The 22,067-nt window shown below is 58.0% G+C and overlaps 2 protein-coding genes across 2 annotated transcripts; both read left to right on the top strand.

Annotated features, from left to right (window-relative positions):
• The first annotated feature begins 2,202 nt into the window (after positions 1-2,202).
• LOC137467605 (electron transfer flavoprotein subunit beta-like) lies at positions 2,203-9,941 on the top strand. Its single transcript, XM_068179082.1, has 6 exons — positions 2,203-2,292; positions 3,576-3,734; positions 5,295-5,447; positions 6,291-6,353; positions 7,345-7,503; positions 9,752-9,941. Exons 1-6 carry the CDS (start codon positions 2,236-2,238, stop codon positions 9,923-9,925), a joined length of 765 nt encoding a protein of 254 aa, XP_068035183.1. The 5' UTR covers positions 2,203-2,235; the 3' UTR covers positions 9,926-9,941.
• A 1,262-nt stretch (positions 9,942-11,203) lies between these two features.
• On the top strand, positions 11,204-21,992 carry PPP2R1A (protein phosphatase 2 scaffold subunit Aalpha). The gene is made up of 15 exons (XM_068179078.1): positions 11,204-11,362; positions 11,990-12,080; positions 12,329-12,429; positions 13,492-13,724; positions 14,800-14,947; positions 15,534-15,689; positions 15,889-16,003; positions 16,275-16,345; positions 16,840-16,974; positions 17,705-17,878; positions 18,243-18,303; positions 18,882-19,036; positions 19,885-20,027; positions 20,872-20,963; positions 21,851-21,992. Exons 1-15 carry the CDS (start codon positions 11,285-11,287, stop codon positions 21,865-21,867), a joined length of 1,770 nt encoding a protein of 589 aa, XP_068035179.1. The 5' UTR covers positions 11,204-11,284; the 3' UTR covers positions 21,868-21,992.
• The last annotated feature ends 75 nt before the right edge of the window (positions 21,993-22,067 follow it).

The following is a 22,067-nucleotide window of genomic DNA, read 5'->3' as shown; positions in this document are numbered from 1 at the left end:
GGCACACCTGGGACCCACCTGGGCACACCTGGGCCCCTCCCCCCACGCCTGGACTCGATCCCCTCCCCCCCCCCAATAAAGGCACAGGTGACTCGGCCAGGTGTGTCCAGGTGTGTTTATTGCTCGGGGAAAGAGCGCAAAAAAAACCCAAAAAACAAACAAACAAAACCAAAAAATCCCCCCAAAATCCCAAATATCCCACAAAAAATCCCCCCCAAAAAATCCCCAACCAAAAACAACCCCCCAAAAAACCCCAAAAATCCCAAAAATCCCAAAAAAATCCCCCCAAAAACTGAAAAAAAAAAAAAAAAAAAAAAAAAAAAAAACCAAAAAAAAACCCCCCAAACACCAAAAAATCCCCCAAAAAACCCCCAAAATATTCCAAAACCACCCAAAAATCCTGCCAAAAATCCGAAAAAAAAATTCCAAAAAAAACCCCCCAAAACCCCCAAAAAATCCCCAAAACCCCCCAAAAAAACCCCAAAAGAGCCCAAAAATCCCAAAAAATCCCCCCAAAAAATGAAAAAAAAGCCCAAAAAAAACCCCAAACACCAAAAAATCCCCCAAAAAACCCCCAAAATATTCCAAAACCACCCAAAAATCCGAAAAAAATTCCAAAAAACCCCCCAAAACCCCCAAAAAATCCCCAAAACCCCCCCAAAAAACCCCAAAAGAGCCCAAAAATCCCAAAAATCCCCCCCAAAAACCGAACAAAAACCCCAAAAAAACCCCACCAAAAAATCCCCTCAAAAATCCCCAAAATATTCCAAAACTGCCCAAAAATCCGAAAAAAATTCCAAAAAGCCCTCAAAAAAACCACCCAAACCTCAAAAAAATCCCAAACCCCCCAAAAATCCCCCAAAATAAAAAACCCAAAAATAAAAAAAATCCCCCAAATATTCAATGAACTCAGAAAAATCCCAAAAATCCCGCCAAAAGCCCCAAAATAATCCCAAAAAAATCCCCCAAAAAACTGGGAAAAAAAACCCAAAAAAAGCAAAACCCTCAAAATACCCCCCCAAACCCCCAAAAACCCCAAATATCCCCCCAAAAAATCCCCAAAATAATCCAAAAAGTCCCGGAAACTCCAAAAAATCCCCCAAAAATCTTAAAAAAATTAAAAAAAAAACAAACCGAAAAACCAGAAAAAAACCCCCGAAATATCTCCCCAAAAAATCCTTTAAAAAATAAATAAAACCCCACAACCCCCACAAAATTCACAAAAACCCGTCAAAAAAGCAAAATAAAACAAATTCCCTGAAAACACACAAAAAAACCCCAAAAAATCCCCCAAAACCGCACAAATTCCCCCCAAAAACCCTGAAAATACCCCCAAAAATCCACATAAAGCATAAAAAACCCCCAAAAACCCCCAAAATCCCCCCACAAAAACCCCAGAAATAAGAAAAATCAAACCCCCCCCAAAATACCCCAAAAATTAAAGTAAAAAAACTCTCAAAACCCCCACAAAACCCCCCAAAATCACAAAATGTAAACAAAAACACCCCAAAATCCAAAAAAAACCCCAAAAAAATCTCACAAAAAACCCCAAAAATCCCAGGAAAGCCCCCAAAAAAACAACGATCCCCAAAAAATCCCAAAAAATCCCAAAACCCCCCAAAAATCCCCGAAAAATTACAAAAAACCCCAAAATCCCAAAAAATCCCAAAAAATCCCAAAAACCCCCAACATCCCCCCCAAAATCCCAAAAAAGCTCTAAAAAACCCCCCAAAATCCCAAAATGCCTCAAAAATACGAAAAAAACCCGAAATTCCCACCAAAAATAAAAAAAAATCCCAAAAAAATCCTAAAAAATAAAATAAAATCCCAAACAGCCCCAAAAATCCTCGCTCCCCAAAAAAAACCAAAAATTCCCAAAAATCCTCTAAAAATCCCCAAAACATCCCGAAAATCCCCAAAACATCCCGAAAATCCCCAAAAAATCCCGAAAATCCCCAAAAAAATCCCGAAAATCCCCAAAAAATCCCCCCAAAACCCGGGCGCCTCTTCCCGTCACGTGACGCCCCGGGACCACGCCCCATTCATAGTTATTCACGTAAGAGGGCGTGGCTTAGCGGAGGGGCGTGGTTTCTCGACATAATTAACTCGGTGGGCGTGGCTTACCCTCGATGATTACGTCACCGTGTCGGCCTGTGGGCGTGGCTCCGCCGTCGGGGGTGACGTAAGGGAAGGGGCGTGGTTTCCGGGGCAGGGGGCGTGGCCAGCGCGGCAGCAATGGCGGCGCTGCGCGTGCTCGTGGGGGTCAAGCGCGTCATTGACTTCGCCGTCAAGGTAAGGGCACACCCGGGCACACCTGGGCACCCCCGGGCACACCTGGGCACCCCCAAACCCCTCCCCCCGCGCGACCCCCCCAAAAAGCCCCAAAATCCCGAATTTGGGGGGGGTTGGGGGGTGGGGGAGGGGGGGAGGTGGCGCCTGAGCACACCTGGGCACACCTGGGCACCCCCGGGCACACCTGAGCACACCTGGGCACCCCCGGGCACACCTGGGCACAGCTGGGCACAGCTGGGCACACCTGGGCACAGCTGGGCACCCCCGGGCACCCCCGGGCACAGCTGGGCACAGCTGCCAGCCCCTAAAATCCCCTAAAATTCCCAAAACCCCCTAAAAAACCCCAAAAAAATCCCAAATTCCCCAAAGGCCTGCAGGGGTTTTTGGGCTGGAGGGGAGAGGACTCACCTGTGCCCACCTGTGCCCACCTGCGCCCACCTGACAACCCCCAAAACCCCCCCAAAATCCCCCCTAAACCCCCCAAAAAACCCAAAATCCCCCAAACCCTGTGGGTATTTTTGGCTGGGGGTGGAGAGAACTCACCTGTGCCCACCTGTGCCCACCTGCGCCTGCCTGCCAACCCCCAAAACCCCCCCAAAATCCCTTAAAACCCCCCAAAATCCCCCCAGAAATCCCCAAAACCCCCAAATCCTGAGATAATTTTCAGTATAGGGGGGAGGGGGCACACCTTTACCCACCTGTACCCACCTGCGCCTGCCTGTGCCCACCTGCACCCACCTGTACCCACCTTTACCCACCTGTCCCCACCTGTGCCCACCTGTACCCACCTGCCCCCACCTGTACCCACCTGCACCCACCTGCACCCACCTGCACCCACCTGTACCCACCTGTGCCCACCTGTCCCCACCTGTGCCCATCTGTACCCACCTGCCCCCACCTGTACCCACCTGCACCCACCTGCACCCACCTGTACCCACCTGTGCCCACCTGTACCCACCTGTGCCCACCTGTACCCACCTGCACCCACCTGTACCCACCTGTGCCCACCTGTACCCACCTGTACCCACCTGTACCCACCTGTACCCACCTGCACCCACCTGCACCCACCTGTGCCCACCTGTACCCACCTGCACCCACCTGTACCCACCTGCACCCACCTGTACCCACCTGTGCCCACCTGTACCCACCTGCCCCCACCTGTGCCCACCTGTGCCCACCTGTGCCCGCCTGCCATCCCCCTAACCCCCAAAATCCCCAACTCCCCTGGGCCCCCCGGCCCCTGCCCTGGCGCGGGGCTGAGCTGAGCCAGGTGTGCCCGGCAGGTGCGCGTGGCGCCGGGCGGGGCGGGCGTGCAGACGCAGGGCGTGAAGCACTCGCTGAACCCCTTCTGCGAGATCGCGCTCGAGGAGGCCGTGCGCCTGCGCGAGGCCGGCGCCGCCGCCGAGGTGGTGGCGGCCACGCTGGGCACGCGCGCCAGCCAGGTGAGGGGCACGGGGGGGGACAGGTGAGGAGGGGACAGGTGAGGGTGGGGACAGGTGAGGGAGGGGGGCATGGGTGATGGGCACAGGGGAGGGAGGGGCACGGGTGATGGGCACAGGTGAGGGTACAGGTGAGGGGGGCACAGGTGAGGGGGGGACAGGTGAGAGGCACAGGTGATGGGCACAGGTGAGGGGGCACAGGGGAGGGGCACAGGTGGGGGGGACAGGTGAGGGTGGGGACAGGTGAGGGAGGGGCACAGGTGATGGGCACAGGTGAGGGGCACAGGTGAGGGAGGGGGGCACAGGTGAGGGGGCACAGGTGAGGGAGGGGCACAGGTGATGGGCACAGGTGGGGGGACAGGTGAGGGAGGGGACACGTGAGGGTGGGGCACAGGTGAGGGCACAGGTGAGGGAGGGGCACAGGTGATGGGCACAGGTGATGGGCACAGGTGAGGGTACAGGTGAGGGGGGCACAGGTGAGGGAGGGGGGCACAGGTGAGGGAGGGGACAGGTGAGGGAGGGGCACAGGTGATGGGCACAGGTGAGGGTACAGGTGGGGGGGACAGGTGAGGGAGGGGGGCACAGGTCGGGCGGGACAGGTGAGGGGGGGCACAGGTGGGGGGGGACAGGTGAGAGGCACAGGTGAGGGGCGGACAGGTGAGGGAGGGACAGGTGAGGGTGGGACAGGTGAGTGGGGCACACCTGGGGCAACTGGAGGCTGGGAAATGGGGAAAAATTGGGGGGAAATTGGGGGGAAACGGGGAATTTGGGCACACCTGGGGGCACCTGGGCACACCTTGGGGGGAAATGGGGGAAAAGTGGGGGGAATTTGGGGGAAATTGAGAATTTGGGCACACCTGGGCACACCTGGGCACTCCTGGAGTGGCTTTGGGCTGGTTTAGGATTTTTGAGGGTGGTTTTGGGGGCATTTTCTGGGCATTTTTTGGGGTAATTTTGGGTGTTTTGGGGGCTTTTTTTTTTTTTGGGGGGGGGGGCATCTTTTGAGGAAATTTTGGGTGGTTTTGGGCCATTTTGGGACTTTTTTGGTATTTTTGGAGCATTTTTTTGGGTAATTTTGGAGAATTGTTTTGTAATATCAGGGCACTTTTGGGGGCATTTTTTGGTGTTTTTTGGGCATTTTTTGGGTATTTTTGTGGCAGGTTTTTAAATTTCTTTGCATCTTTTTGGGACTTTTTTTGTATTTTTGGGGCATTTTTTGGGCATTTTTGGATTTTTTTGTTACTTTGGCCATTTTTGGGTCATTTCTTTACATTTTTTGGCCGTTTTGGGGCCGTTTTTGGGGTGATTTCTTGCTCTTTCAGGCTATTTCATTAACCCCTTCCTCCCCACAGGAGACCCTGATTTTTGGGTTGTTTTTGGCTGTTTTTGGCTGGTTTTGGGCCGTTTTTTGGCTGTTTTCGGGGCGATTCCCCACTCTTTCGGGGTATTTCATTAACCCCTTCCTCCCCACAGGAGACCCTGATTTTTGGGCCGTTTTTGGGCCGTTTTCGGGGCGATTCCCCGCTCTTTCGGGGTATTTCATTAACCCCTTCCTCCCCACAGGAGACCCTCCGGACCGCCCTGGCCATGGGCGCTGACCGGGCGGTGCTGGCCGAGCTGGGGGAGGGGGTGGCCGCGGGGCCCTGCGAGGTGGCCTCGGTGCTGGCCGCGCTGGCCCGGCGGCTGCAGCCGCACCTGGTGCTGCTGGGCAAGCAGGTGAGGCGGGGGGCACCTGGGGGGAGCCTGTGGATCCCTGTGGATCCCCTATGGATCCCTGTGGATCTTCTATTGATCCCCTATGGATCCCTATGGATCCCCTATTGATCCCTATGGATCTTCTATTGATTCCTTATTGATCCCTATGGACCCTCTATAGATTCCTTATTGACCCCTATGGATCCCTATTGATCCCCTATGGATCCCCTATTGATCCCTATGGATCTTCTATTGATTCCTTATTGATCCCTATGGATCCACATGGATCCCCTATAGAATCCCGTCAATTCCCTACTGATTCCTGTTGATCCTCTTTTGGTCCCTATGGATTCCCCATTGGAAATCTGTTGATCCCTATGGATCCCCTACAGATCCCTATGGATCCCCTATGGATCCCCTATTGATCCTTTATAGATCTCCTGTAGATCCCCCAGAGATCCCATTGGACCCCTATAGATCTTCTATTGATCCCCTATAGATCCCCTCAGACCCCCCGGAACCCCCATAGATCCCCTATCATCGATCCCCTATTGATCCCCTATCATCGATCCCCTATCATTGATCCCCTATTGATCCCCTATCATCGATCCCCTATCATCGATCCCCTATCGATCCCCTATCATCGATCCCCTATCATCGATCCCCTATCATCGATCCCCTATCGATCCCCTATCGATCCCCTATCATCGATCCCCTATCGATCCCCTATCATTGATCCCCTATCATCGATCCCCTATCGATCCCCTATCATCGATCCCCTATCATCGATCCCCTATCATCGATCCCCTATCGATCCCCTATTGATCCCCTGTCATCGATCCGCTATCGATCCGCTGTCCCCAGGCCATCGATGACGATTGCAACCAGACCGGGCAGCTCCTGGCCGCCATGTTGGACTGGCCGCAGGTAGGCCGCGCGCGGGCGCCACGGGAAACATCCCCCGAGGGGGTGGGGTGAAGGGCGGATGTATCCCAGAATCCCCTGGGGCGGATGTATCCCAGAATCCCCTGGGGGGGATGTATCCCAGAATCCCCCGGGGTAAATGGGGGGATGTATCCCAGAATCCCCTGGGGGGGATGTATCCCAGAATCCCCTGGGGGGGATGTATCCCAGAATCCCCCGGGGTAAATGGGGGGATGTATCCCAGAATCCCCCGGGGTAAATGGGGGGATGTATCCCAGAATCCCCCAGCAAATGGGATATATTCACCCCAAATCGTGGGGGATTGTGGGATCTATCCCCGCCATGGGCTGTGGAAATGGGGGCGGTCCCGGTCCGTACCGGTGCTGTCCCGGTGCTGTCCCGGTCCGTACCGGTGCTGTCCCTGCCCGTACGGGTGCTGTCCCGGTGCTGTCCCTGCCTGTACGGGTGCTGTCCCGGTGCGGTCCCGGTCCGTACCGGTGCTGTCCCTGCCCGTACAGGTGCTGTCCCGGTGCTGTCCCTGCCTGTACGGGTGCTGTCCCGGTGCGGTCCCGGTCCGTACCGGTGCTGTCCCTGCCCGTACAGGTGCTGTCCCGGTCCATATGGGTGCTGTCCCGGTCCGTACGGGTGCTGTCCCGGTGCTGTCCCGATCCGTACGGGTGCTGTCCCGGTGCGGTCCCTGCCCGTACCGGTGCTGTCCCTGCCCGTACCGGTGCTGTCCCGGTGCGGTCCCGGTCCGTACGGGTGCGGTCCCTGCCCGTACCGGTGCTGTCCCGGTCCGTACGGGTGCTGTCCCGGTGCTGTCCCGGTCCGTACGGGTGCTGTCCCAGTGCTGTCCCGGTCCGTACGGGTGCTGTCCCGGTGCTGTCCCGGTCTGTACCGGTGCGGTCCCGGTCCGTACCGGGGCGGTCCCGGTCCGTACCGGGGCGGTCCCGGTCCGTACGGGCGCGGTCCCAGCCCCCGCTGCTCCCCACAGGGCACGTTCGCCTCGCGGGTGGAGCTGGAGGCCGGGGCCGTGCGCGTCCAGCGCGAGGTGGACGGCGGCCTGGAGACGCTGCGGCTGCGGCTGCCGGCCGTGCTGACCGCGGACCTGCGGCTCAACGAGCCCCGCTACGCCACGCTGCCCAACATCATGGTGCGTGGGGCGCCCCCGGAATCCCGGGGGACCCCGGGATTCCCGGGCCGTTCCCCGAAATCCCCGAAATTCCCCAAAATCCACGCGGTTTCCCGTAGGGGCTGGTGGGGGTAGACCTGCTGTCCCCACCCCTGGGGTTACGGGGAATGGGATCTTCCCAAAATTCCTGGGGTTTCCCCACATTCCTTGGGTGTTCCCCAAATCCAGGGTGTTCCCGGAATCCCCAAAATCCCGTGAAATTCCCCAGAATTTCCAAAATTCCCCAAAATCCGGGTGTTCCCCTATAGAGGCCGATGGGGGTAGACCTGTTGTCCCGACCCCTGGGAATGGGATCCTCCCAAAATTCCTGGGCTTTCCCCACATTCCTTGGGTGTTCCCCAAATCCAGGGTGTTCCCGGAATCCCCAAAATCCCATGAAATTCCCCAGAATTTCTGAAATTCCCCAAAATTTCCAAAATTCCCCAAAATCCGGGTGTTCCCCTATAGAGGCCGATGGGGGTAGACCTGTTGTCCTGACCCCTGGGAATGGGATCCTCCCAAAATTCCTGGGTAATCCCAAAATTCCTGGGTTCCCCCAAATCCTTGGGTGTTCCCCACGTTCCTGGGGCTCCCCCAAATCTTCAAGATCCCCAAAATCCCAGGAAATTCCCCAAAATTTCCGAACTTCCCCGAAACCCAGGCTGTTTCCCATAGGGTCCAATGGGGGTAGACCTGTTGTCCCGACCCCTGGGAATGGGATCCTCCCAACATTTCTGGGATCCCCAAAATTCCCAGGGGATTCCCAAAAAAATCCCCCCCAAAAATCAAACAAAAATCCCTAAAAAAAGTTTAAAAAAATCGCCAAAATAATGAAAAAAAAAATCCTGAAAAAATTCCTGGAAAAGTCCTAAAAAAATTCAGAAAAAATCCCCCAAAAAAATCCCAAAAAACCCCAAAGAAATTCCTATAAAAATCTTTAAAAAACAAACAAGAAAACCTCCTAAGAAATCCTTCAAAAATCCTAAAATATCTCAGAAAATCCCCAAAAAATCCAAGATAATAAAAAAAAAAAAAATCCCAAAAGAATTTAAAAAAATCCCCAAACATCCCAAAAAAAATCCCCAAAAAATCCTAATAAAATCCTAAAAAATTACTCGAAAAACTGGGAAAAAATCCTAAAAAAAAATCCCCAAAAAAATCCATTAAAGATCCTAAAAAAATCCCAAAAAATCTTAAAAAAATCCATTAAAAATCCCAAAAATATCCTAAAAAAATCCCCCCAAAAATTAAAAAAAAAAATCCTGGAAAAATCTTTTAAAAATCCCAAAAAATCCTTAAAAAATCCTTAAAAAATCCCCAAAAAATCCTTAAAAAAAATCCCAAAAAATCCTAAAAATATCCTAATAAAATCCCAAAAAATTCCCCAAAAATCCTTTAAAAATCCCTAAAAAAATCCTAAAAAAATCCCAAAAAATCCCCAAAAAATCCCCCAAGAAATCCCAAAAAAATCCTAAAAAAATCCCCAAAAAATCCTTAAAAAAAATCCCAAAAAATCCCCAAAAAATCCTAAAAATATCCTAATAAAATCCCAAAAAATTCCCCAAAAATCCTTTAAAAATCCCTAAAAAATCCTAAAAAAATCCCAAAAAAATCCTAAAAAAATCCCCAAAAAATCCTAATAAAATCCCAAAAAATTGCCCAAAAATCCTTTAAAAATCCCTAAAAAATCCTAAAAAAAATCCCAAAAAATCCTAAAAAAATCCCAAAAAATCCCAAAAAATCCTAATAAAATCCCCAAAAAATCCTAAAGGAATCCCAAAAAATCCCCCAGGAAATCCCCAGAAATCCTCAAGGAATCCCAAAAATCCTACAAATGCCCTTGAAGGCCCCGCAGCCTCAGCCAGGCTCGCCCGCGGTTCCGCTGCATCCCCGCGGTTCCGCTGCATCCCCGCGGTTCCGCTGCATCCCCGCGGTTCCGCTGCATCCCCGCGGTTCCGCTGCATCCCCGCGGTTCCGCTGCATCCCCGCCGTTCCGCTGCATCCCCGCGGTTCCGCTGCATCCCCGCGGTTCCGCTGCATCCCCGCGGTTCCGCTGCATCCCCGCGGTTCCGCTGCATCCCCGCGGTTCCGCTGCATCCCCGCGGTTCCGCTGCATCCCCGCGGTTCCGCTGCATCCCCGCGGTTCCGCTGCATCCCCGCGGTTCCGCTGCATCCCCGCGGTTCCGCTGCATCCCCGCGGTTCCGCTGCATCCCCGCCGTTCCCTTGCAGAAGGCCAAGAAGAAGCCGCTGGAGCTGCTGCCGGCGGCCGAGCTGGGGCTGCCCGCGGGGCCCCCCCGCCTGCGGCTGCTGCGGCTGCAGGAGCCCCCGCCCCGGGCGGGCGGCGAGAAGGTGGACAGCGTCGAGAGCCTGCTGGGGAAACTGAGGCAGGCCGGCCGCATCTGACCCGCCGGCGCTCCCCGGTTCGTCCCCAGCGCCTTCCCAGTCCGGCCCCAGCGCTATCCCAGTTCGTCCCAGTGGCGCATGGAGCGTCGAGAGCCTGCTGGGGAAACTGAGGCAGGCCGGCCGCGTCTGACAGACCAGTTCGGCCCAGTTCATCCCCAGAACCATCCCAGTCCCTCCCAGTCCGTCCCCAGTGCTATCCCAATTCAGCTCAGTTTGTCCCAGTTCATCCCCGTCCGTCCCAGTTCATCCCAGTGCTGTATGGAGCATCGCGAGCCTGCCAGGGAAACTGAGGCACGCTGGCCACATCTGATGCACCAGTTCATCCCAGTGCCTTCCCAGTTCAGCCCAGTCTGTCCCAGTTCATCCCAGTGCTGTATGGGGGGGGGGGAGAGCATCGAGAACGTGCTGGGGAAACTGAGGCACTCCGGCCGCATCTGACGCACCAGTTCACGCCAGTTCAGGCCAGTTCGTCCACAGTGCCTTCCCAGTTCAGACCAGTCCATCCCAGTTTGCCCCAGTTCATCCCAGTGCTGTATGGGGGGGAGAGCGCTGAGAGCCTGCTGGGGAAACTGAGGCACCCAGTTCAGGCCAGTCCATCCCCAGTGCCCTCCCAGTCCCTCCCAGTTTGTCCCAGTCCCTCCCAGTTCATCCCAGTGCCTTCCAGTCTGGCCCAGTTCCCCCCAGTGCCTTCTCCCCACCCCAATAAAGGCGTGGCCAGTCCATGACGTCATCGCGTTTTCTGGGGGCGTGGCTTAAAGGGGCGGGGGCGGGGCCCGGCCAAATTGTACTGGTTTTTACTGGTTTTTACCTGTTTTTACTGGATTTTACTGGTTTGGGGTGTTTATTGTTGCGGGTGCGGCCCAGTATAAACCAGTTTGGCACTGGAGGGGTCCCAGTGCGTCCCAGTTTGTCCCAGTTGAGGCCCTGGCGGGTCCCAGTTTGTCCCAGTATAACCCGGCGGGTCCCAGTCCGGTCCCAGGGCATTCCGGTCTGTCCCAGTATGATCCAGCGGCTCCCAGTTCGTCCCAGTTCGTCCCAGTTCGTCCCAGTTTGTCCCAGTTCGTCCCAGTTCGTCCCAGTTCGTCCCGGCCTCCAACGCGGCGCCTCCGCGTTGCGCAGCAACGCCTCGCCCCGCCCCTCCGCGCTGTCAATCAATCGCATCGCCCAATCACAGCGCGATTCAGCGCTTCGACCGCATGGGTGGGGCTTCAACTGACAGACAGCACCCTCAACCAATGGGAAGAGCCGCTAGGCGGGCGCTGCGGCGGCGCTGACCAATCAGCGCCGCGGAAGCCCTGCAGGAGCGGAGCGGGCGACCCCGTGCGGCCCCTCAGAGCCGGGGCGGCGGCGGCGGCGAAGATGGCGGCGGCGGACGGCGACGATTCGCTTTACCCCATCGCGGTGCTCATCGACGAGCTCCGCAACGAGGACGTGCAGGTACCGCTGCCGGGGCCTCGCCGCGGTACCCCCGGGCCGTTCCGGGGCTTCGGGGCCCCTTCCGCGGCTACCGGGGCCCGGCCGGCATCGCCCGCTGGCCGCGGCCCCGCTGCTGATGGCCGCCATGAGACAGCCGCGCTGATTGGATGAGGCGGCCCGGTCCCCTCAGGCGCGGGCGAATGGACGGCGGCGTTACATATGTGGGGCGGTTGGGGGTATCGGAGAAAGGCGCGCTCTGATTGGCTGGAGGGGCGGTGTGTGTTTGTTAGGCGCGTTCTGATTGGTGCGCAGCGCTCGGTGGGGGGGAAATCCGCCCCTCCCGTCGCTGCGCCCCCTAGCGGCGGGGCAGCGCGGCTCCCTCCTCGCCGCAGCCAATGGCAGCGCGAGGCCGCAGCAGCGCTGCTCTCCATTGGCTGCCGCCGGCATGGGCGGGGCTTAGAGGAGCCAATAGGAGGACCCCTCCCTACCGCGGCGGCGCTGCAGAGCCGTGAGACGCCGTTCCTGATTGGCTGCGCCGCTTTGGGGGCGGGGTTTCTTCATGAGGGGGGCAATTCCTGCCGTTTTTTCCCCGGATTTTTCCCCATTTTTCCCAAATTGTCCTGAATTTTCCCCATTTCCCCATCCCAGCTGCGCCTCAACAGCATCAAGAAGCTCTCAACCATCGCGCTGGCGCTGGGCGTGGAGCGAACCCGCAGCGAGCTCCTCCCTTTCCTCACCGGTACCTGCGGGGCCCCAAAATTGGGCGGGAAAGCCCCAAAATTTGGGGAGGGAGGGGTCTCCAAAATCCAGGTGGGGGCAGGGCATCCCTGGAAGGTCCCAAAATTCCCATGGAAACCTCAAAAATCGGCCAAAATCTCCCTGTGGGTGAGGAGTGGGCGGGGTTTGGGGAGGCGGGTGGGGCCGGGGTGATTGACAGCTGTGGGAGGGGACAGGTGAGTGACAGGTGTGTCACCTGTGCGGTCGCAGACACCATCTACGATGAGGACGAGGTGCTGCTGGCCCTGGCGGAGCAGCTGGGCACCTTCACCGCCCTCGTGGGGGGACCCGAGTTCGTGCACTGCCTGCTGGTAGGAGCCCCAAAAAACTCACCTGGGGGGGGAAAAACACACCTGGGGGGGACAAAAATACACCTGGGGCACTCCAAAATGTACCTGGGGGGGAAAAAACACACCTGGGGGGGACAGAAACTCACCTGGGGAGGACAAAATGTACCTGGGGGGGACAAAAATACACCTGGGGCACTCCAAAATGTACCTGGGGGGGACAAAATGTACCTGGGGGGTGACAGAAACTCACCTGGGGGGCACAAAATGTACCTGGGGGGGACCTGAGGACAGGAAAATACACCTGAGGAACAACTGAGGGGGACAAAAATACACCTGGAGCACCCCAAAATGTACCTGGGGGGGAAAAAACACACCTGGAGGGGGACAGAAACTCACCTGAGGGGGACAAAATACACCTGGGGACAGGCAAATACACTTGGGGCACCCCAAAATGTCGCTGGGGGGGACAAACACACACCTGGGGAGCCCCAAAAACTCAACTGGGGAGTTGAAAATATACCTGGGGGACACCTGGAGAGTGAAAAACACAGCTGGGGGGCCAAAAATACACCTGGAGAGCCCCAAAAACACACCTGGGGGGCTAAAGGGACACCTGAGGACACAAAAATGTACCTGGGGAACACCTGGGGAGCTGAAAATACACCTGGGGAACCCCAGAACCACACCTGGGTGGGGCTGGAACGCACCTGGGAGGCCTGAACCTCCATCCTCTGTCCACCCTATGCCCATCCCGTGTCCACCTGTCCACCCTGTGTCCATCTGACCACCCAATGTCCACCTGTCCATGCTGTGTTCCTCTCTCTGTCCAACCACCCTGTGTCCACCTGCCCGTCCCGTGTTCCTCTGTCCATCCCGTGTCCATCCCATGTCCATCTGTCCATCCCGTGTCCACCTGACCACCCTGTGTCCATCTGTCCGTTCTCTGTCTATCTGACCGTCCTGTGTTCATCTGTCCATACTACGTTCCTCTGTCCATCCCGTGTCCATCTGCCCATCCTACGTCCACCTGACCCCTCCGTGTCCACCTGTCCACTCAACGTCCACCTGTCGGGGTGTCCGCAGCCGCCCCTGGAGAGCCTGGCCACGGTGGAGGAGACGGTGGTGCGGGACAAGGCGGTGGAGTCGCTGCGGGCCGTGTCCCACGAGCACTCGCCGCCGGACCTCGAGGGTCACTTCGTGCCGCTGGTCAAGCGCCTGGCCGGAGGAGATTGGTTCACGTCGCGCACCTCGGCCTGCGGCCTCTTCAGTGTCTGCTACCCGCGAGTGTCCAGCCCGGTCAAGGCCGAGCTGCGCCAGTGAGTGACCGAGTGACCGCTGCGGTGGGGGGTGTGGGCGTGGGGTCACTGAGGTGACCATAGAGTCACTGAGGTGGGTGTGGGGTCACCGAGGTGACCACAGGGTCACCAGTCCATCCTTGGGGACACTGAGGTGACCCTGGGGTCATTGAGGTGACCACGGGGTCACCAATCCATCCTTGGGGTCATTGAGGTGACCACGGGGTCACCAATCCATCCTTGGGGTCATTGAGGTAACCATAGAGTCACTGAGGTAACCATAGAGTCACTGAGGTGGGTGTGGGGTCACCGAGGTGACCACAGGGTTACCAGTCCATCCTTGGGGACACTGAGGTGACCACAGGGTCATTGAGGTGACCATAGAGTCACTGAGATGGGTGTGAGGTCACCGAGGTGACCACAGGGTCACCAATCCATCCTTGGGGACACTGAGGTGACCTTGGGGTCATTGAGGTGACCACGGGGTCACCAATCCATCCTTGGGGTCATTGAGGTGACCACGGGGTCACCAATCCATCCTTGGGGACACTGAGGTGACCTTGGGGTCATTGAGGTGACCACGGGGTCACCAATCCATCCTTGGGGTCACTGAGGTGACCACGGGGTCATTGAGGTAACCATAGAGTCACTGAGGTGGGTGTGGGGTCACCGAGGTGACCACAGGGTCACCAGTCCATCCTTGGGGACACTGAGGTGACCCTGGGGTCATTGAGGTGACCACGGGGTCATTGAGGTGACCATAGAGTCACTGAGGTGGGTGTGGGGTCACCGAGGTGACCACAGGGTCACCAATCCATCCTAGGGGACACTGAGGTGACCATGGGGTCATTGAGGTGACCACGGGGTCACCAATCCATCCTTGGGGACACTGAGGTGACCCTGGGGTCATTGAGGTGACCACGGGGTCATTGAGGTAACCATAGAGTCACTGAGGTGGGTGTGGGGTCATTGAGGTGACCACAAGGTCAGTGAGGTGACCATGGGGTCACCAACCCATCCCAGGTGTACTCAGGTGCCCCCCAGGTGTGCCCAGGTGGGCGTGGGCAGTGCCCAGGTGACCCAGGTGTGCCCGCAGGTACTTCCGGAACCTGTGCTCGGACGACACGCCCATGGTGCGGCGCGCGGCCGCCTCCAAGCTGGGCGAGTTCGCCAAGGTGCTGGAGCTGGAGCACGTCAAGAGCGAGATCATCCCCATGTTCTCCAACCTGGCCTCCGACGAGCAGGTACGACGCACCTGGCGCACCTGGCGGGCAGCTGGGGGGGCCTGGGCACACCTGGGGGGCACCTGCGGGGAGCCCGGGGTTACCTGGGCACACCTGTGCACGTTTGGGGGTCAGCTGGACATTCCTGTGGGTTACCTGGGGGCACACCTGGGGGGGCTGGGCACACCTGGGGGGCACCTGGACATTCCCGTGAGTTACCTGTGCACACCTGGGGGGAGCTTGGCGTTACCTGGGCACACCTGTGCACATGTGGGGGTTATCTGGACATTCCTGTGAGTTCCCTGTGCACACCTGGGGGGGCACCGGGGGGGCCTGGGCACACCTGGGGTTACCTGGACATACCTGGGGTTTGCTTGGATGTAATTGGGAGTTTATCTAGCCATACCTGGGGTTATCTGGGGCTCACCTGTGCATACCTGAGGCTCATTTTTGCACACCTGTGCACACCTGTGAGCTGGACTCGGCGCGGCTGCTGGCGGCAGAGGCGTGCACATGGGGGGTCACTGGGAATCACCTTTGGGGTTACCTGTGGCTCATCTGGGGGTGACCTGTGCTCACCTGTGCTCACCTGTGCTCACCTGTGCAGGACTCGGTGCGGCTGCTGGCGGTGGAGGCGTGCGTGAGCATCGCGCAGCTGCTGCCGCAGGAGGAGCTCGAGGGGCTGGTGATGCCCACGCTGCGCCAGGCGGCCGAGGACAAGTCCTGGCGCGTGCGCTACATGGTGGCCGACAAGTTCACCGAGGTGGGCGGCGCACCTGGGCGCACCTGGGCGCACCTGGGGGCACCTGGGCGTGGGTTTCAGAGAGGTTTGGGATGAGTTTTGGGGCTTTGGGGGAAGTTTGGAAGCCTGGGAGATGTTTGGGGATGCACCTGGGCGCACCTGGGGGTACCTGGGAGCACACCTGGGCACACCTGGACGCACCTGGGCCGTGTCCCCGCAGCTGCAGCGCGCCGTGGGCCCTGAGATCACCAAGACCGACCTGGTGGGCGCCTTCCAGAGCCTCATGAAGGACTGCGAGGCCGAGGTCCGGGCGGCCGCCTCGCACAAGGTCAAAGGTCAGCGGCCACCCCCGACCCGTCCCCAGGGTCCCCAACCCAACCTTGGTGTCTCCAACCCAACCTTGGTGTCCCCAACCCAACTTGGATGTTCTTCAACCCAACCTTGGTGTTCTCAACCCAACCTTGGTGTCCCCAGCCCAAATTTGGCGTCCCCAACCCAGCCTTGATGTCCCCAACCCAGCCTTGATGTCCCCAGCACAACTTTGATGTTTTTCAACCCAAATTTTGTGTCCCCAACCCGACCTCGGTGTCTCCCTGGTGTCCCCAGAGTTCTGCGAGAACCTGTCCCCAGACTGCCGTGAGGCCGTCATCATGGGCCAGATCCTGCCCTGCATCAAGGTGAGCACCTGGCGACACCTGGGCACACCTGGCACACACCTGGGGGCACCTAGGACACACCTGGGCACACCTGGGGGCACCTGGGCACACCTGGGGGCACCTGGGGCACAGCTGGGATCTGCCAGGGGGCACCTGGGCACACCTGGGCACACCTGGGACACACCTGGGACACACCTGGGGGCACCTAGGACACACCTGGACACATCTGGGGGCACCTGGGGCACAGCTGGGATCTGCCTGGGCACACCTGGGGGCACCTAGGACACACCTGGGCACATCTGGGATCTACCCAGGGACACCTGGGCACACCTGGGGGCACATGAGATATGCCTGGGCACACCTTGGGGTGGTGGGACCCACCTGGGCACACCTTGTGGGCACGCCTGCTGTGGCGTGACACTCCGGGGACACCTGTGGTCATCTCGCGGTGGCCTCAGAGCCACCCTCCGCCTGCCCCCCGAGGCCAGGTGAGCTCACCTGTGCCACCTGGGCAGGAGCTGGTGTCCGACGCCAACCAGCACGTGAAGTCGGCGCTGGCCTCGGTGATCATGGGGCTGTCGCCCATCCTGGGCAAGGACAACACGGTGGAGCACCTGCTGCCCCTGTTCCTGGCACAGCTCAAGGACGAGGTGAGGCACCTGGGCACACCTGGGCACACCTGGGCACACCTGTGACACGTGGGGTTACATGGGGATATGCCTGGGCACACCTGTGACACACCTGGGCACACCTGTGACACACCTGTAACACGTGGGGTTATATGGGGATACGCCTGGGCACAGCTGCTCCCCCTGTTCCTGGCACAGCTCAAGGACGAGGTGAGGCACCTGGGCACACCTGGGCACACCTGGGCACACCTGTGACACACCTGTAACATGTGGGGTTATATGGGGGTACACCTGGGCACACCTGGGGAGCCAACATCCACTGGCGCCCCATCCCAGTGAGCCCTCCCAGTCCCTCCCAGTAAATCCCAGTTCATCCCAGTCCTCCCAATGCACTCCCAGTGTTTTCGCAGCTCCCTCTGGTGGCGACATCGTGAATTGCAGCTCCCTCCCAGTCATTCCGAGTGCCCTCCCAGTCCCTCCCAGTCTCTCCCAGTTCCCTCCCAGTCCCTCCCAGTAACTCTGAGTCCATCCCAGTCCCTCCCAGTTCCCTCCCAGTCCCTCCCAGTGACCTCCCAGTAACTCCGAGTCCATCCCAGTCCCTCCCAGTTCATCCCAGTCCTCCCAATGCACTCCCAGTGTTTTTTGCAGCTCCCCCTGGTGGCGACGTCGTGAACTGCAGCTCCCTCCCAGTCCCTCCCAGTCCCTCCCAGTCATTCCCAGTTCCCTCCCAGTAACTCCCAGTCTGTCCCAGTGCCCCGAGGTGCGGCTGAACATCATCTCCAACCTGGACTGCGTGAACGAGGTGATCGGCATCCGGCAGCTCTCGCAGTCGCTGCTGCCGGCCATCGTCGAGCTGGCCGAGGACGCCAAGTGGAGAGTGCGGCTGGCCATCATCGAGTACATGCCGCTGCTGGCCGGCCAGCTGGTCAGACTGGGAGCCACTGGGAGCCACTGGGAGGGACTGGGAGGGACTGGGAGGGAGCTGGGACAGACTGGGATATACTGGGAGGGAGCTGGGACAGACTGGGATATACTGGGAGGGAGCTGGGATATACTGGGAGGGAGCTGGGACAGACTGGGAGGGAGCTGGGACAGACTGGGAGGGAGCTGGGACAGACTGGGATATACTGGGAGGCACTGGGATATACTGGGAGGCACTGGGATATACTGGGAGGGAGCTGGGACAGACTGGGATATACTGGTTTGTGCTGATCCTTACTGGTTTCTGTGGGTGTGTACTGGTTTATACTGGTGTATACTGGTTCTTACTGGTGTCTGCCCCTCCTCAGGGCGTGGAGTTCTTCGATGAGAAGCTGAACTCGCTCTGCATGGCCTGGCTGGTGGATCACGGTACTGTGAGGGACTGGGAGGGACTGTCCATACTGGTTTATACTGGTCCATACTGGTTTATATTGATCTATACAGGTTTATATTGGTCCAAACTGGTCTGTACTGATTTATACTGCTCCATGTCAGTCTGTACCGGTCCAAACTGGTTTATACTGGTTCAAACTGGTCCTTACTGGTTTATATAGATCTGTATTGGTATACACCTTTTCAAACTGGTTTATACTGGTTCATGCTGGTTTATACTGGTTTATACTCGTTCAAACTGGTTTATACCTTTTCGAGCTGGTTTATACCAATTCAAACCAGTTCAAACTGGTTTATATTGATCCTTACCGGTTTATACTGGTTCAAACGGGTTTATACTGGTCCATACTGGTTTATACTCGTCCGTACTGGTTTATACTGGTCCGTACTGGTTTATGGTGTTTCAAACTGGTCCAAACTGGTCCGTACTGGTTTATACTGGTTCAAACGGGTTTATACTGGTTTATACTGGTCTGTACTGGATTATATTGATTTATACTGGTTTATGGTGTTTCAAACTGGTCCAAACTGGTCCGTACTGGTTTCCCCCGCAGTGTACGCCATCCGCGAGGCCGCCACCAGTAACCTGCGCAAGCTGGTGGAGCGCTTCGGGCACACCTGGGCACAGGGCACCATCGTGCCCAAGGTGCTGGCCATGGCCGCCGACCCCAACTACCTGCACCGCATGACCACGCTCTTCTGCATCAACGTGGGTACCTGGGCACACCTGGGCACACCTGGGCACACCTGAGAGGGATGGAAACACACCTGGGCACACCTGAGAGGGATGGAAACACACCTGGGGGCACCTGGGAGGGCTGGAAACACACCTGGGCACACCTGAGAGGGATGGAAACACACCTGGGCACACCTGAGAGGGATGGAAACACACCTGGGCACACCTGAGAGGGATGGAAACACACCTGGGCGCACCTGAGAGGGATGGAAACACACCTGGGGGCACCTGGGAGGGATGGAAACACACCTGGGGGTACCTGGGAGTATCTGAGAGGGATAAAAACACACCTGGGGGCACCTGAGAGGGATGGAAACACACCTGGGCACACCTGAGAGGGATGGAAACACACCTGGGGGCACCTGGGAGGGATGGAAACACACCTGGGGGCACCTGGGAGTATCTGAGAGGGATGGAAACACACCTGGGTGCACCTGGGAGGGATGGAAACACACCTGGGCACACCTGAGAGGGATGGAAACACACCTGGGTGCACCTGGGAGGGCTAGAAACACACCTGGGGGCACCTGGGAGTATCTGAGAGGGATAAAAACACACCTGGGGGCACCTGGGAGGGATGGAAACACACCTGGGCACACCTGGGAGGGATGGAAACACACCTGGGCACACCTGGGAGGGATGGAAACACACCTGGGGGCACCTGGGCAGGAGCGATGGATGTCCCCAGTCCCCGTGTATGTCTCACCTGTCCCTATCACAGCTGTCCCATCTCACCTGCCTCACCTGTCCCTGTCTCTCCTGTCCATGTGTCACTTGTCTCACCTGTCCATATCTCTGTTACCTGTGTCTCACCTGTCCAGGTGCTGTCCGAGGTGTGTGGCCAGGAGGTGACCACCACGCAGATGCTGCCCACCGTGCTGCGCATGGCCGCCGACGCCGTGGCCAACGTCCGCTTCAACGTGGCCAAGTCCCTGCAGCGCATCGGGCCCATCCTGGACAGCGGGTACTGCTCCATGCTGGTCCAGACTGGTCCCGACTGGTCCATACTGGTCTGGACTGGTCTGTACTGGTCTGTGCTGGTCTGGACTCGTTTATACTGGTCCATACTGGTCTGTACTGCTCCATGCTGGTCCGGACTGGTCCCGACTGGTCCATACTGGTCCATACTGGTCCATACTGGTCTGGACGGGTCTGGACTGGTCCATACTGGTCTGGACTGGTCTGTACTGGTCTGGACTCATTTATACTGGTCCATACTGGTCTGTACTGCTCCATGCTGGTCCAGACTGGTCCCGACTGGTCTGGATTGGTTTATACTGGTCTGGACTGGTCTGTGCTGGTCTGTACTGCTCCATGCTGGTTGGGACTGGTTTATGCTGGTCTGTGCTGGTCCATACTGGTCTGGACTGGTCTGGACTGGTCTGTACTGGTCTGTGCTGGTCTGTACTGGTTTGGGCTTGGTTATACTGGTTAGGACTGGGTTATGTGGGTTTGGGTCTCACACCTGTCCATGTCTCACCTGTCTTACCTGTGCCTCACCCGTGTCTCACCTGTGTCTCACTTGTGCCTCACCTGTGTCTCAGCTGTCTCACCTGTCTCTCACCTGTGTCTCACCCGTGTCTCACCTGTCTCACCTGTGTCTCACCTGTCCATATCTCACCTGTCTCTCACCTGTCTCACCCGTGTCTCACCCGTGTCTCACCTGTCTCACCTGTGTCTCACCTGTCTCACCTGTGTCTCACCTGTCCATATCTCACCTGTCTCTCACCTGTCTCACCCGTGTCTCACCCGTGTCTCACCTGTCTCACCTGTGTCTCACCCGTGTCTCACCCGTGTCTCACCTGCAGGACGCTGCAGACCGAGGTGAAGCCGGTGCTGGAGAAGCTGACGCAGGACCAGGACGTCGACGTCAAATACTTCGCTCAGGAGGCGCTGACAGGTGAGGGGCACACCTGGCACACCTGGGGGACACCTGGGGGGAGCTGGGGGGAGCTGGGCACACCTGGGGGGGCACCTGGTGGGATTGGGGACACCTGGGGGGAGCTGGGCACACCTGGGGGACACCTGGGGGAATTGGGGACACCTGGGGGGGAGCTGGGACACCTGGGCACACCAGGGACACACCTGGGGGGAGCTGGGCACACCTGGGGGGGTGACATGAGGGCACAGAGGACACCTGGAGAGACAGCGGGGGCCAAAGGACACCTGGGGGGGCCTCGGGTGAGGCTCAGGTGAGCTCAGCTGTGCCCAGGTGAGGCTCAGGTGAGGCTCAGCTGTGCCCAGGTGAGGCTCAGGGGAGCTCAGGTGTGCCCAGGTGAGGCTCAGGTGAGCTCAGCCGTGCCCAGGTGAGGCTCAGGTGAGGCTCAGGTGTGCCCAGGTGAGCTCAGCTGTGCCCAGGTGAGGCTCAGGTGAGCTCAGGTGTGCCCAGGTGAGGCTCAGGTGTGCCCAGGTGAGCTCAGCCGTGCCCAGGTGTGCCCAGGTGAGGCTCAGCTGTGCCCAGGTGAGGCTCAGGTGAGCTCAGCTGTGCCCAGGTGAGGCTCAGGTGTGCTCAGGTGTGCCCAGGTGAGCTCAGCCGTGCCCAGGTGAGCTCAGGTGTGCCCAGGTGAGGCTCAGGTGTGCCCAGGTGAGGCTCAGGTGAGCTCAGCCGTGCCCAGGTGAGGCTCAGGTGAGGCTCAGGTGTGCCCAGGTGAGCTCAGCCGTGCCCAGGTGAGGCTCAGCTGTGCCCAGGTGTGCCCAGGTGAGGCTCAGCTGTGCCCAGGTGTGCCCAGGTGAGGCTCAGGTGTGCCCAGGTGTGCCCAGGTAACGCCTCTCTCCCCTCCCCCGCAGTGCTGGCGCTGGCCTGACCCCCCGGGACCCCCCCGCATGTGACCGGCGCTGTGACCGCACCTCCCCCACCCCCGCCCCCGGACGGTGCCACCCCTCCCCCCCATCCCCCACCCGGCTGTTGGTTCATTAACTCATTAATTAATTAATTAATTAACGATGATTTCGCCGTTAATAAAAACCACAACGAGGCTCCGGAGTCGTTTATTTGGAAGGGGAG

This window comes from Anomalospiza imberbis, unplaced genomic scaffold (assembly GCF_031753505.1).
Source record: "Anomalospiza imberbis isolate Cuckoo-Finch-1a 21T00152 unplaced genomic scaffold, ASM3175350v1 scaffold_690, whole genome shotgun sequence".
Lineage (NCBI taxonomy): Eukaryota > Metazoa > Chordata > Aves > Passeriformes > Viduidae > Anomalospiza > Anomalospiza imberbis.
The sequence above is the reverse complement of the archived record's forward strand: the minus strand, read 5'-3'. Positions and strand labels throughout refer to the sequence as shown.